Source organism: Typopeltis vanoorti, chromosome 10, assembly GCF_054136105.1.
Source record: "Typopeltis vanoorti isolate ZY-2024b chromosome 10, IOZ_Tvanoo_1.0, whole genome shotgun sequence".
NCBI lineage: Eukaryota > Metazoa > Arthropoda > Arachnida > Uropygi > Thelyphonidae > Typopeltis > Typopeltis vanoorti.
Genome location: NC_143558.1, coordinates 6,655,055 through 6,669,830, shown reverse-complemented (window position 1 = coordinate 6,669,830; position 14,776 = coordinate 6,655,055). Strand labels below are relative to the sequence as shown.

The window sequence follows — 14,776 nt, the reverse complement described above, 5'->3', positions numbered from 1 at the left end:
TTGAAATACAATTTGGTTAGCTAAGTCCCAAATCGTACCATCCTTGTTCATTTGGGTTTATGTATCCAAACACACACACAATACCGGATGGTTCTCTGCAGTCCTTACAGGCTATATATACAGGTCTCTTCGAAGCAGTTTACTGTCAGAGGATATCTTCCTACTTGGAACTAATGATATTTACTTGGAGAAAATACCAACTAGATTCACTACGTGGTAGATGATCATTGCCTAGCAAAACATATCTTACTTACTTGGAAGCCTGAAGAAGCTCAAAATGCAAGGATTTGTGGCTTTTGTTTACACACACACACATCCACATCAAACATCCAGATCAATGATCCAGAGAGACACCCTCATTTTCAAAAATACTGCACAAACTGGTTCTACATACAATCCACCAGATAGTACACTGGACCAAACTTGAGAGAATGCATTGGAAGACTTCCCATTCAGCAGCTGTACCAACTTGTGTTTCATCTCTGAAACACCCACCCACCCACCATGCAGTAAGCTCAAATACACAATTTCACTCCAGTTAAAATAAAACTGCCTTCAAGAAATCAGTAAAAAACTTTACCAATAAACATCTCTTTCAAACCACTTCAACATTTGCAGCATAAACATCAATTAAATGATGTTGCCTACAGATATTCAAAACCTGACCACCTGTTTTTGAACAAACCTCAAATTACAACTATGACAACCACAGTCCACCTCAACTATTCAAATTACACCGTGGATGATTCCTGCCACTACAACAGTAGCACTGTGCAGTACATTTGCATGTTCAAAGTGGGAAGTTGGAGCAAATCTTTGGGATATATCAGTCTGCCATAGTAAGTTGATTTTATAGCTTTAGTTAAAAAAAAAAACAATAAAGATGATTTTTCTCAAACAAAAACAACAAACAAACAAAAATAATGGTGCTCTTCCTCAAACCTATGACTTGATCATGGCACTAAGTATGGCAGTAAATGCAAAATTAAGACCTAGTCAGAAGATGTAATCTAGATGGTATAACTATATGTACTTTCTGGTATTGAAAACGTTCTATATAAATGCATTTTTGGATTTAAATATTTTAGGGTGAATTTTACTTTATCTTAATTCATTTCAATACATTCTCTTGTAAACAATATTAGTCTTACTTGCGTATAACATCAGCAGCATTAGCCCAAGCTTCAAGTCCTTCTTTATAACGGCCATTGCGATATAAGTATCCCCCAAGGTATGTATATGGATAGACATGTTGATTGTTGTAATATGTCTGAGCAGCCAAAATAGCTTCTTTAAACAGATCAATAGGTGGAGGCCGACCTGGGGTTGGCATAATTTCCTCCAAATCTCCTAAATTTCCCAATGCCATAGGATAAGTTTTTAAGTGACCCAAGTCATACAAGAGCCAGAGGAGTTGCTGAAATGAAGAAAAACAGAATGAGGATTCCACAAATGTTTTGATATTTCTTAATTTCAAAACAATAAAGATGAATAATTAAAAGGACAATAATAATACTAATTTCTCAAAATATTAAAAATGACAGTCTATATTTGAAGTGTACAAGCACAGTTAAAGACAACTGAATATATAAATGTATTTACCTGCTGTAATGAAGCAAGCTCACTACTGTCACTTGTAGCACTGATTGAAGGATTAATGCCTGATGCAAGAGCTGCAACTTCCATATGTCTTGTGCATTTAACTGGATACCCATTTAAATAAAGCCAAGATTTGTCTGTAATTTCTTTAGTAACAGGCTGTCCTCTTTTATCTTCATTTCCTTTTCCTAAAACAAAGCATATAAAATATATAATAACAAAATTTTCCTGAATTAAAATTCTCTGAAAGACCGCCCATAGTAAAAACAGCTTTGGAACTTCAGTTTTATGTAGAAAGAGAAAAACTAAGTGCTAGATTCCAATATTTCATAGCAGTGTCATAACTAGGCAGGTACAATGGGTGCAAAAGTATAAGGCCCAAGATGAAGAAGGCAGAAATAAAATCTTGCACAGGGGCCCATGAAAAACTAGTTACAGTACTGCTTGAAAGTATTTGAAATGGTATAAACTGTGGTAATAGTTTACCTTGTACAAACTGCAATACCGAAAAAAAAAAAAAAAAATTGATGGTTAAAGAGTGTTAAATTATTCTTTTATAATAAAAATATGCATTTAGATTAAAAAAAATATTTACAATATATAGAGGGCATGAATGTATGGCCAAAACAACCTTGATCGAAGCTTCTATGGAAATAATTGCCTCAAAATTTGCAAAAAATTAAAAATGGCTGATTTTGAAGCCCAAAAGAAAAACCAGCCAGCCAGCCAGACTGGCTAAGTGGAGAGCATACCTGCTCTCCAACCAACAGGTAATGAATTCAAATCACACCTTGGGCATATATGTTTGTAAAAGTCTACTCTCTCAGATGAGCATGATAGTTCTTTGTGTATATAAAGCTTGTCTTGATTGTAAAAAAAGTTATGTGGCAGACTAAATAAAAATCTGAAATTTGTATGAGATACTACTGACAAGTGACCAAGCAGGTGACAATGAAGCAAAATTAGTTCCATCCATTTGTTCACCGGACATCAACAAATGCCATATGGTCACTCAGATGCTTGGTGACGAGCCACACCAGTCCTCGCTATGTAGTCCTGTTGAAGTCGACTCTCTGAAGATCAGTCACCCTAGACACACCATCCATCCATCTCATTGATGGTCGGTCTATCCCATAACTCTTTTTCCTCCTTCCATCCTTTCAATGCATCCAAAATATTTCAACTTTCTTCTGTCAATATCCTTAAGGAGCCTTAAAGTTCTACTGATCCTTTCTAGCATTTGTCCACCTTTAGTATATGGTATCTTCAACAGCCTTCTGTAACACATCTATGTTACAGAAGGCTGCTGCAGCTATCCCTTTCCTATAAGACATCTTTAGGTTCCAAATTTCACATCCATAAGTCACTCTTGGAAAAGCAGCTACATCCAAAATCTTCAACATTGTTCCAGTGCAGATAGAACTATCCTTCCAGATTTTAGACAAGTATCTGACTGTTGTTTTTAGCCACTTTTAATCTTCTTCTGAACAGCAATTCTTCAGATTAATAATGGAGCCCAAATACACTTGTTTCTCAGGAGCTGCCCTGACTGCATTTCCTTTGAGATCTGTAATCTTTGTTTTGCTAGGATAGAGCTGAAGTCCTCTGTTCTTACTAATCTCATTAATTTTGTCAAGAATTTGTTCTAGTTCTTCCTTGTCATTAAAGGAATACTGTATCATCAGCATACCTCAGATTACTGATCAATCTACCTACTATCCTAATTCCTGTCTTGAGCTCATCCAATGCTACACACATGATGTCCTCTGCATAGATACTAAACAAGTGAGGAGAAAGTAGGCATCCTTGCCTAATTCCCTTTCGAACCTGAAGCCAATCAGTTATTCCAACACCTGTTCTTACCGTAGCTTCTTGCTTGCTGTACAAGTTAACTATCAACCTGATAGTGTGTTGAGGAAAGCCCATTCTTTTCATTACTTCCCACAGTTTCACATGCTGACTATGAAACACATTACCATAAGGGGTCTAAATTATTTAGACTTTTCTATGATCTGTCTGAGACAAAGGATCTGATCTGGTATCCTTACCTTTCCTAAAAACTGCATGTTCTTCAGGCATCTCTGTCTCGACTTTGGCCTCAATCCTATTTAGAATGATCTTTAATAAAATCTTGCTAGCATGAGAAATTAAAGTAATAGTTCTATTGTTTTATATTATAGTTCCATAGAGATATGCAATCCTTCATATCTCCCTTCTTATGCAGTAGTATGAAAACCAACTTTTTCCAGTCACTAGGTCATGATCCTGTTTCCCATATCCTTGTAAATCAATCTTATCCCTCCATCCCATATTGTAGCCTTAATTAACTCTGCTGGGATTCCATCTATACTTGGAGCTGTATTGCTATTAAGCTGTTTAACTGCTCTTTCAACCCCATGCTTAAGTGGAGGAGGTTCCAAATTGAAATTTTTCCAAAGCATATTGTCTCTGTTTCAAAAAACTATTCACAAGCAAGCAATATTAAATTAAAGATGCTAAGAAATTATACTCTTTATCCTTTATTCAAGTGTAAGCAAACAAATTTTGTGTGTGAAGTATCTTCACAACTAAGCTAGCATATTTATTCGAATATAACTCGCCCTCACATATATCTCACCCCTGATTTTACTTTACAAAAAAAGAAATTAAAAAGTTTCACATATAGTTTGCACATGAAAAAAAGTTTAAAACTTTATGAAATAGAATGTTGTTATGGCAGTTTCAGATCTTTTGGAATTCAGTTGAAGAAAATCAGCATTTCAACTCAACAATCGACAGCTTGTCTTTGAGTCGCACGATGCATAGAGATGGAAGCAACCAGTACAGGAAATGTGGGAGTGAGAGCATTGACTTCTACTCGATCTTGGATTGGCAGGGATGGATTAAGAGACTATCATTAGAACTATTGTGCAACTGGATTTTGAGAGCTTGGGACATAATTTCGCCAAAATTAATTAAATTACAGAAGCATTGTTGCTAAAAGCTTCAAATATATCACGTGATGAAGGTGAGCAGCCAATTGCATAAATAACGTGATAATTAAAATTTAAATACACTCATTTTATAAATAATGTGAGCAATTATAAATTATAATGAATACTGAGGATTTAATTATAAATGTCAATTTAGTTTTTTTCCTGAAAACTTTAGTTTCCGAAAATCCCCACATATATCTTGCAATTTTTTAACTTTAATTTTGGGGAAAAAAGTGCGAGTTATATTCGAGTAAATACGGTACTTGTATATAGAATGTAATGACTTCACATTAATAGCCTCAGTATTCCATAAGGCAAAGTACAAATCCTTTTGGGTGAATATAATACTAACATTATGGAAGGGGTCACTACCCAGACTGGTTTCAACTTTTATCGAAGTCTCATCAGTGGGAGCCAGACCCAGAAGTGATACCAAGGTTGAAGTAATGCAGAAGTCAATATATTCATGCACAAACTTTGTTTGCTTACACTTGGATAAAGAATAAACCAAGAATATAATTTCTTGGCATCTTTAATTTAATTTATAAGTGGAAAAAAAAAAAAAACTTTCAACAAGCAAGCAATATCTTAAAACAATCATTTAATCAATAGCTTTTTAATACACCATGAAGTACACTCGATTATTTTACTCACTGCCAAATCAACATTTTCTGACACTCTTCTCAATAAAACTAAGAGGAAACAAAAAAAAATATGACTACTCAAATATAACTCTCATCCATATAACCTTGCCTTATATTTGCTTTAACATGAAACAGCCCATTTTCTTTTTACCAATCTCATATATGGCAAGTTATAGAAACTATAGCACACTGGTGTAATATGTGAGTAAAGCTATGTGTGCATATTATTCTTCAAATATAAACAGACTCAAAATTTCAGTATATTCTATTCTGAATATACTAAATATACACTATTCTATTTATACCATATATAAAGACTGTACAACTCTCTAATAGTGAGTTGTACAGTGTAGAATCCACCCACTTTGACCCTCAACTCATCAGAGGCATGGGAATCATGAGATGCTAAAATCATATCACAGGGATACAGGTGGGGTGCTTAAGGCTCAAAGCTGTATAACTGAGAGGAGACCTCCACATAGCCTTTAAAGGAATGTGGAGAACCGACCAAGGCTTCTGACCTAATGTCCAATCCTCACCTTCTCGTGGTGCACCCTGTTGGGTATCTACTTGGATACTGAAAGAACAAGGATGGGCTGACAATTTGGGATTTAGCCGACCAAATCGTATTCTTATTGGTTAAACCAAAATAAAAAAATGATGGTACAACATGACAAAATTTCATTACAGCTGGGGCGTCGCCCGGTTAAACAAGGCCCCCGTTGTTTTTGCCAGGGAACCAGGGCGAACAGCGAAAAGTCAGCTACTGGAACAAATCTGAAAACAAACCCCAACTCAACATCACCAGAGTTAAAGATCGGTACTATCAACGTAAGAAGCCTGAACGGCAAAGAAATGGAGCTAGCTGGGGAATTAGATTCGTGGTACCAGATCGACATAATAGGGGTGACTGAAACAAAAAAGACCAAAACTGGTGATATCTTTCTGAGCAATAAATACAAAATGTTATATTCAGGCAATGACAATCAAAGAAAAGAAGGAGTAGCCATAGTATTCAACACAAAATACGAGGCTAATCTTCTTGAATGGCACTCAGTCTCAAGTAGAGTAATGTGGACAAATATGAGAATGGGGAACTGGACAATGAGACTTATTTGTGCCTATGGTCCCACAGAAGGTTCTACTAAGGTAGAAATGGAGGAATTTTTTGAGGCTTTAGAGCAATCAACTGACACAATGAAAAAGGAAAAGTTGGTCCTTGTTGGGGATCTAAATAGCAGAGTGATTGTGAGACATACAAAAATATTTTGGGAAAATTTGGAGAAAAGAGCAAAGCTAATAATAATGGCAAATATCTTTTGAATTTCTGCTCAGGACATGGACTGGTTATTACTAACACCATGTTCCAACATAAAAATGTGCACAAATTCACATGGAGAGAAGAGGCAAGGAATAAAAAAAGTCTCATTAACTCTGTTATTGTTGATAGTGATGTTTTCTCCATGGTGCAGGACACCAGAGTGTACAGAGGATTTGAAATTGGAAGTGATCACTATTTAGTCTTGAGCAAGATAAAATTGAATTTCATATTGAAAAGAATAACATGTAAGAAAGTTTTAAAGCAAATAAAAGTTGAACAGCTCTCAGGTGTGAACTGTAGACTAAAATACAGAAAGATTATTGAAAAGAAAATGAAAGAGTTTGAGAACAGGAATCAAACCTTGGAGATTCAGTGGCAAACTCTGAAGAAAACATTGATTAATTCTGCCAGAGAGGCATGTGGTGAGGTTGTCTGCAAGGATAAAAAAATCAGAACTCCCTGGTGGACACAGGACGTTCAAGAGGCAGTGAAGGAAAAGAAGAAATCATATCAAACATTTCTGTCAAATAAGTCAGCTTGTGCTCTTAGAGAATACAGAGACAAATGCAAGAATGCTAAACACTGTGTAAAACTAGCTAAATAAAAGTCATGGAAAGACTTTGGCAAGAATATAGAAAATAAATATCAAGAAGGTGGCAAAATATTCTGGAGGTTGTTGAAGAAGCTTAGGAATGGAGGAAAGAGTGCTGTAAAAGGAGTTAGAGATGATAAAGGTGACATGAAAACGGGAGAAAAAGATATCCTTGAAGTATGGAGTAATTACTTTGAAAAACTGCTAAATGAAACAAGCAGTGATGATAGCACAGTGGTAAAAAACACTGACCAGGCATGCAGTCAGGAATATATATCCATACTTGAAGTAGAAAAAGCCATCAAAGGCTTGAAATGTGGAAAGGCATCAGGAGTAGATGATATTCGACCAGAAATGCTGAAGTATGGTGGTATAAGAGTCTTACAATGGCTGCGCTGCATAGTTCAGAAAGCCTGGACAGAGGGACGAATTCCCGATGATTGGAGTAGAGCTCTCATAGTACCAATATATAAAAAGGGAAATAAAACTAAATGTGAGAATTACAGAGGTATTTCCCAACTGAGTGTTCCTGGCAAGATCTATGCAAGTATACTTGAGAAACAGTTGAGAAGAATTGTGGAAGAAAAGCTTGGTGAAGAACAAGCTGGATTCATGCCAAACAGAGGTTGTCAGGATCAGATCTTCACTTTACAACAAACTGTCGAGAAAGCATGGGAATATAACAAAGATCTGTATTTAAGTTTTGTCGATTTGGAAAAGGCATATGACAAGGTGCCAAGAGAGAAGCAATTCAATACGCTGCAGTTATATGGTGTCAATGGGGCATTATATCAAGCAATACTTAGTCTTTATTTGAGATGTAAGTCAGCAGTTAGAATTGAAGGAAGTACAGGAAGATGGTTTAATGTTAAATCTAGTGTGAGACAAGGATGTACATTATCCCCTCTGTTGTTCATTATCTATATGGATCACATTATGAAGGAAAGTGGTGTTAAACATGATATCAGAATTGGAGATCTTAATGTCAGCTCTTTGCTTTATGCGGATGATGTTATACTTCTAAATAAATCCGCTACAAGTCTGCAAGATTCTCTGACTAAATTGAATAGCTGTTATAATAGATATGGTATGAAGGTCAGCAATAAAAAGACAAAGACAATGAAAATAGGCAAAATCATTGAAAATGTCAACTGTGTTGTGAATGGAGAACCCGTGGAACAAGTAAAACATTTCAGCTACTTAGGCACGATTTTTACTGAAGATGGTAAATTAAATATAGAAATAGACAACAGAATCAGCAAAGCTGGTATGATGGGAAGTCAATTAAATAAATTCATATGGAATAAGAAAGAAATTAGTCAGAACACTAAATTAGCTGTATACAAGACAGTGTTCAAACCAGTTTTAACTTATGGATCTGAGAGCTGAGTCAGAAGTAAAACACTTGACCAAAGACTAGAGACGGCAGATATGAGAGTCCTGAGAAAGATTATAGGCGTGAACAGATGGCATCAATGGCAATATCATATTAAAAACGAGGATATTAGGAAAGAACTTGACATTGTCAGTATCCAGGAATGCATTAGTAGAGCTAATCTCAGGTGGTATGGTCACTTAAACAGAATGGGCGAGGAAAGATTAGGAAAACAAGTGTTCTCTGCCAGGTTGGCAGCAAAATGATCCAGAGGAAGACCAAGATATAGGTCGATTGATATGGTACAAAGTGCCTTAGACGATAGAAATATAAGATCTGATAATGTTGGAGTCTTGACAAGTAACAGACTGATTTGGAGGAAAATTGTAGATAGGAAGTTAGTAATGATGTAATTTTTTTCATGTAGTACTAACATATCCTGTACACCCCTTGAGGGTACATGGCAGGAATTTGATGATGATGATGAGGGATACAGGCTGGACCATGAAGACTTAAGTGCATCCCATGGTTTCCTCAAATCGAATTGTGGTGATTTCTGTGTGGTGATATAAAGAGCTTGGACCTCATCCATAAAATGTTAAACTAGTTAAGATCTGGTGATTAAAGGCAATGAAGTATGGTTAAGCAACTAACATGCTCCTAAAACCATTCCAATGCCAATCTGTGCCTTTTAATATAGTGCACTATATCCTGCTAAAAATAGGTTGTGGCATTTCAACCGTTCATTGATATTAGGAGACTATTGTCAAGAAAATACTTCCGAACCATCACTGCCAGCTGCAGTGTTACCACTTGCACAAAGGATCCACTGATTCATGCTGCTGTGGGCATGGAACAACTGGAATCAAAGTCTGTCAGATCAGTGACCTTCATTCTATTCTTCACATGTTAAGTTTTGGTGCTGCTATATACACCTGTGATATGTCCAACATACTGTAGACTCCAGTATATCCTTTTGTAGTTTCTTGTACTGTGCTGTTCATCTGACAGACTCATTATTCATTTTGCAGATGAACTCATTCACAGCCTTGACACCAACCAACAGAAGAAATGGATTAAAACAGTAGAAAGACTCGATTTTTGGCACTCCAGTAGAAAAGCGTGAAGCCTTCGAAGAAAACTAGGTAGTGGCACCCTGACTGTCCGGGAACAATCGGCTATTTCTCCTAACCAATATGCATCACATATTGTCAACACGTCAAGATATACCAGCAAGGCCAAACAACACACTCTTCAAATAAAAAGAGAACCTACATATTTGAAAAATAACAGACCATCAGACCCTCTATACTCACGGCCCTTCACTCTTGAAGATATTAACACTGCTCTAATGGATATGAAACCAGGCAAGGCTCCAGGTTTCGATGGAATTCATCCTGATTTCCTGTTGAAGACAGGCCAAAAAGCTCGACAGTGGTTGGCTTGCTTTTTCTCTGACATCCTCCAGACTGGTAGATTTCCAAAAGAGTTTAAGGGGACAAAAATTATCCCTATCTTAAAACCAGGAAAAACCAACAACAAACCAGAAAACTACCGATCAATTGCCCTGTTTAGCACCTGCTATAAGCTCCTAGAAAGATTCATCCTTAATAGAATTGCTCCTAAGATAATAGAACAAGTCCCAGTGGAACCGGCCAGATTCAGACATAAACGAAGCTGCTGTGATCAGGTTCTGTCACTCACCACACATATAGAGGCAGGCTACCAACAATGCCGGAAAACAGCTGTAGCTTTTGTAGATCTTACTGCAGCTTATGACACAGTCTGGAGGCATGGCGCAGTCTGCAAGTTGCTCTGTGCAGTCCCATGCAAAATAATAGCAAAACTAATCGATAACATGCTAAGCAACTGCCTGTTCCAAGTGTGTATGGACGAGAACAAAAGCAAAGAAAGAACACTGGATAATGGATTACCACAAGGGTCAGTCCTGGCTCCCCTCCTTTTTAACTTATACATCACAGATATGCCTCATACAGCCTCTAAGAAGTTTTGCTATGCTGATGACATTGCTCTAGCCACCAGACACACCATTTTACTACAATGGAAGATACACTAACAAACGACCTTACAGTCCTAGATGAATATTTCAGCAAATGGAGATTATGCCCGAATCCTAACAAAACACAAGTTTCATGCTTCCACCTGAACAATAACCAGGCTAACAAAGAACTGATGGTCTACTTCAACCACAAGCTGCTACACTACAACAGATTCCTGAAATATCTGGGCGTCACTCTAGATAGAACACTATCTTTTAAACCACATCTCATTAACACAGCATCCAAGCTAAAAACAAGAAACAATATACTGCAAAAACTATGTGGAACAACTTGGGGTGCCTCAGCAACAATGCTTCACTGCACTGTCTTGGCCTCGTTTACTCTACAGCTGAATACTGCTCACCCGTATGGCTGAACAGCGCCCATGTGTATTTGGTTGATGCCCAGCTTAACACCACTATGTGCCTTATTTCTGGAACTGTAAAATCAACCCCAACCTACTGGCTCCCACTGCTAAGCAACATCCTGCCTCCACACATCCAACTTTCTTCTACATGAATACAGCAAAATCATGGAAATCCAAAATCTTCCAATCCATGAAGACATCCCACCCCTAGAAATAAACAGGCTAAAGTCAAGGCACCCTCCAATCTTAACAGTAAAAAATCTTGCAGAGACAAGCTTCAACATGAAGGAGAAGTGGAAAGAGTCCTGGTGTAACACTTCAACAGGGATCTTCCATGAATTAGTGGACCCAACACAGATACCTTCGGGTTTTGATCTACCTCAGAAAACTTGGTCTGCCCTTAACCGAATCCGCACCAACCATGGCAGATGTGCAGACCACCTTTACAAATGGGGCATGATTGCCTCACCCAGGTGCGACTGTGGATCACCCTGCCAGACAATTAATCATATTATAGCAGAATGTGTCCTACGTGCATACAGTGGAAACCTGTCAGACTTCATCCATGCTACACCAAGTGCAGCCGACTGGATAATCAACCTAGACATTCAGTTGTAGCATATTCTTGAGTGTCTCTTTTATGACTGTATTATGTCTTCTTATTGTACATATGTATATTACTATGTCCATATATATTAAGGATTAATGTAATGTAACTTTTCATGTGTGAGCCATATGCTAAATAAATAAATGGGTTGTGTGATCATTCTCGATATGCTCAAGACAGTGCTTTTCCTGAACACCTGACGAGCACATTTCTGTGACTTGCAATGGCACATTTAGTGCTAATTATTATCATATACACTTAAAGTTACTTATGTTGCTAGCTCATCATTATAGTGAACTGTATGCCCACACAAACACTATCCCTCATTATCTGTCTACTTCTGTTCATAGTCTTAAATGGATATGCCAGATTCTCTAATCTAATGAAGCAATTTTCATGTGTGAACATGGAATCCACTACATCAGAGAGTGGAATATACTTAATAAACTGGCCACTGAGTCTGGTTTTAATATTTATTTTGATCAGATTTACCCTTGGAACCTTTAAAACTTTCCTACACACTTTTATTTGCATGTTGCATTCAACTCTCACCCTTAAGATAATAGATCAGGGATAATCAAATCCAAACCAAAAATTTGGTATGACAATGCCTTCAATGTACAGAACTCAATAAACCTCTACACCAGGAGTAGGCAAACTGTGGCTCCCAAAGCTACTCTGTGCGGTTCCCTAGACAATATTGGTTTTCAATGCCATTTTTTCTAAACTTTTATATTAATAATCTATAGTAGTATAGTATGTACCAATATTAGAATATTTATTTCGTAAATGCTTTAAAGATAAGTAAAAAACATATTATGAAACTTTACATTTTTAGCTTTTAAATGGCCAAAAGGATTGTTAATGTGGATTTTATTATCGTATTTGGTTGGTAAAAAGCGTTTCGACATTTTATGGCCTGTGCCACTCACGTCAAAATTAGTTCCAAAAGTGACTACTATGATCGCTGCATTACCCACCGCCTCTGTTGCATGGACTCTGCGTCATCACTCTTCATGCAGTATACACAAGTTATGCACTTGTGGTGGTAACGGATCATAACTAGTGAATTTTAGTGTAGATAAGTACTTTTCTGATTAATAAATAATTAATATTGATTTTAGTGAAAGTTATAAAACCCTTGTTTAAAATGACTTAGTAACAGAAGAGTATAAAACGGAAATACGAACAACTGAAAGAATACGAAGTATTGTTTCAGTAAACTGAGCAAACTTAGAAGCACTTTATAATGATTTTGAGAATAGGTTTGAGAAACTAAAAAAGTTAAAGCCATGTTTTGAATTTCTTGTGAATCCTTTTGTGATTGATGTCATCGACGACGGATGTCCTGTTATTGCACCTTTTACCGCAGATGTTGCTTCAATAGAGACAGAGCTTACTGAACTGCAGGAAGATGTGGGTTTGAAGCTAGTACATAAAAGCTCTTCTGTAACTGAATTTTGGAAACAAATCCCAGAAGCAAAGTATCCCAATCTTCAAAAAACTGGCTTCTGACTACTCTCTGTTTTTGAGACAACTTACTGCTGTGAATCTCTCTAGTCTGTAATGAAATTTGTCAAGTCAAAACATTGTGCTATCCTCACTAACAGCCACCTCACCGAGCTTCTTAAAACAGCTTTGACATCCTACCAGTCAGATTTTAAACTATTAACTGCATAAATGAAGAATCAATCAAAGCCATCAACAAGTAGAGATTAAACATTTTCTTCTTTGGTGAGTAGGACTACTATATAGTCATATTTTTTATTATTTATAAATACAATTTTAAAATAATATTTTCTGCGGCTCTTGAACATTCAAAAATGTATTATATGCAGCTCTTATTACCGAAGAACTTGCCCACCCCTGCTCTACACAATACAGGATAGTATGAGAGTACCACACAATTATAATTTACATTCATTCCTATCAACAGTTTTCCTCAAAATTAATCGGTTATTTATCAGGTTACCATTTTTATCAGATCGCACATTTCAGTATTAAGGCATAACTTAACCTGATCCACTTATATCTTAGACTTCCTCTGGATTTTTTATCTGCTATTTTTACCTCAAATGATTATTTTGATAACCTTTCTTCTCAAATTTTGTTTAGGTGAACCATATCACCTTCAATTAGCTCTGCTCACACATTTTTGAGTGCTAATGATTGAAAGTTCTTAGAAAATATTTTCATTTTTCATTATTCTACCACTGATGTCATCAATTTTCTCCTTCCCCCAATTTTCCTTTGGACTCATATCCATGGTCTGTATACTGTTTTATGTCTAACCCAACTCTCAGGCTCATAAAGTAAAAAAAAAAAAAAAAGGCTGGAATAGTTTCAGATACTGCTATTTTACTTTTATTCAATATATTCTATCTATAATACTAGTCTAGATTCCATTGTATTTTGGCTTACTGCTGCTTTAAATTCATTATTAGGTTGAATGGAATGAATACAACACAAAGAAATAATTAAACACAAATGTAATAGATTCCATATTTCATCACAGTCACATCGTCAAGGATACAATCTTAAAATTGTACACGTACATGCAAAAACAAACTCACAATATAAGAGATGTCCCATCATGGCCTCCTGATATAGCTAAAAAAACTCAAACTGTTCACCATCTCCGAGATATACAGACTGCCTAAAATTCATAAACCTAACAACCTTCTCTGTCCCATACTGAATGCTACTGACCCCTCCCCCTTTAAAGTTACCTAAATAGTCAGCTAAATTTTTAACCCCACTTGGTCATACTTCATGTTATATTAAAAATTCCATTCATTTCAAATCTGTAATCCAAAATTTAGTTTTAAATAATAAGGAAGGTGAAACTGGAATTTTTTAGCTATGTGACAGTGGGAGGAGAAATGATTGTGGAAGAATGACATTGTGGGATAAAAATGGGAATAGAGTGACTGATGCAGAGGACATAGTGGAGTTGTTCAATAAACACTTTACTGGAGTATTTCATCCCGGAGAAGTAAGTTTTAATACTAGAGGGATAAGGCAGGTTCAAGGTTTAGAGGTGCAAGAGAAGAGTGTGTGTTCCAAATATTGAGTACCCTAGATGTCAGTAAAGCTATGGGACTGGATGGTATTTCACCACAGGTTTTGAGAGAATGTGCTAAAGAACTGACAGCTCCGTTTACCTGGCTTTTCAATGAAAGTCTGGCTACTGGAAAAGTATCCAAGGAATGGAAGGAAGGTAAGATAGTGCCATT

At 36.5% G+C, this 14,776-nt stretch overlaps 1 protein-coding gene across 1 annotated transcript in view; it reads right to left on the bottom strand.

Moving 5' to 3' along the window:
• Positions 1 to 14,776, bottom strand: part of Mnn1 (menin 1) — a 118,710-nt gene that overhangs the window by 46,576 nt on the left and 57,358 nt on the right. Inside the window, exons 3-4 of the mRNA XM_090399302.1 lie at positions 1,603 to 1,787; positions 1,152 to 1,417 (exon numbers count right to left, since the gene is read on the bottom strand). Coding sequence (XP_090255428.1) covers positions 1,152 to 1,417; positions 1,603 to 1,787 — 451 coding nt within the window. The remainder of the gene's footprint in view (positions 1 to 1,151; positions 1,418 to 1,602; positions 1,788 to 14,776) is intronic.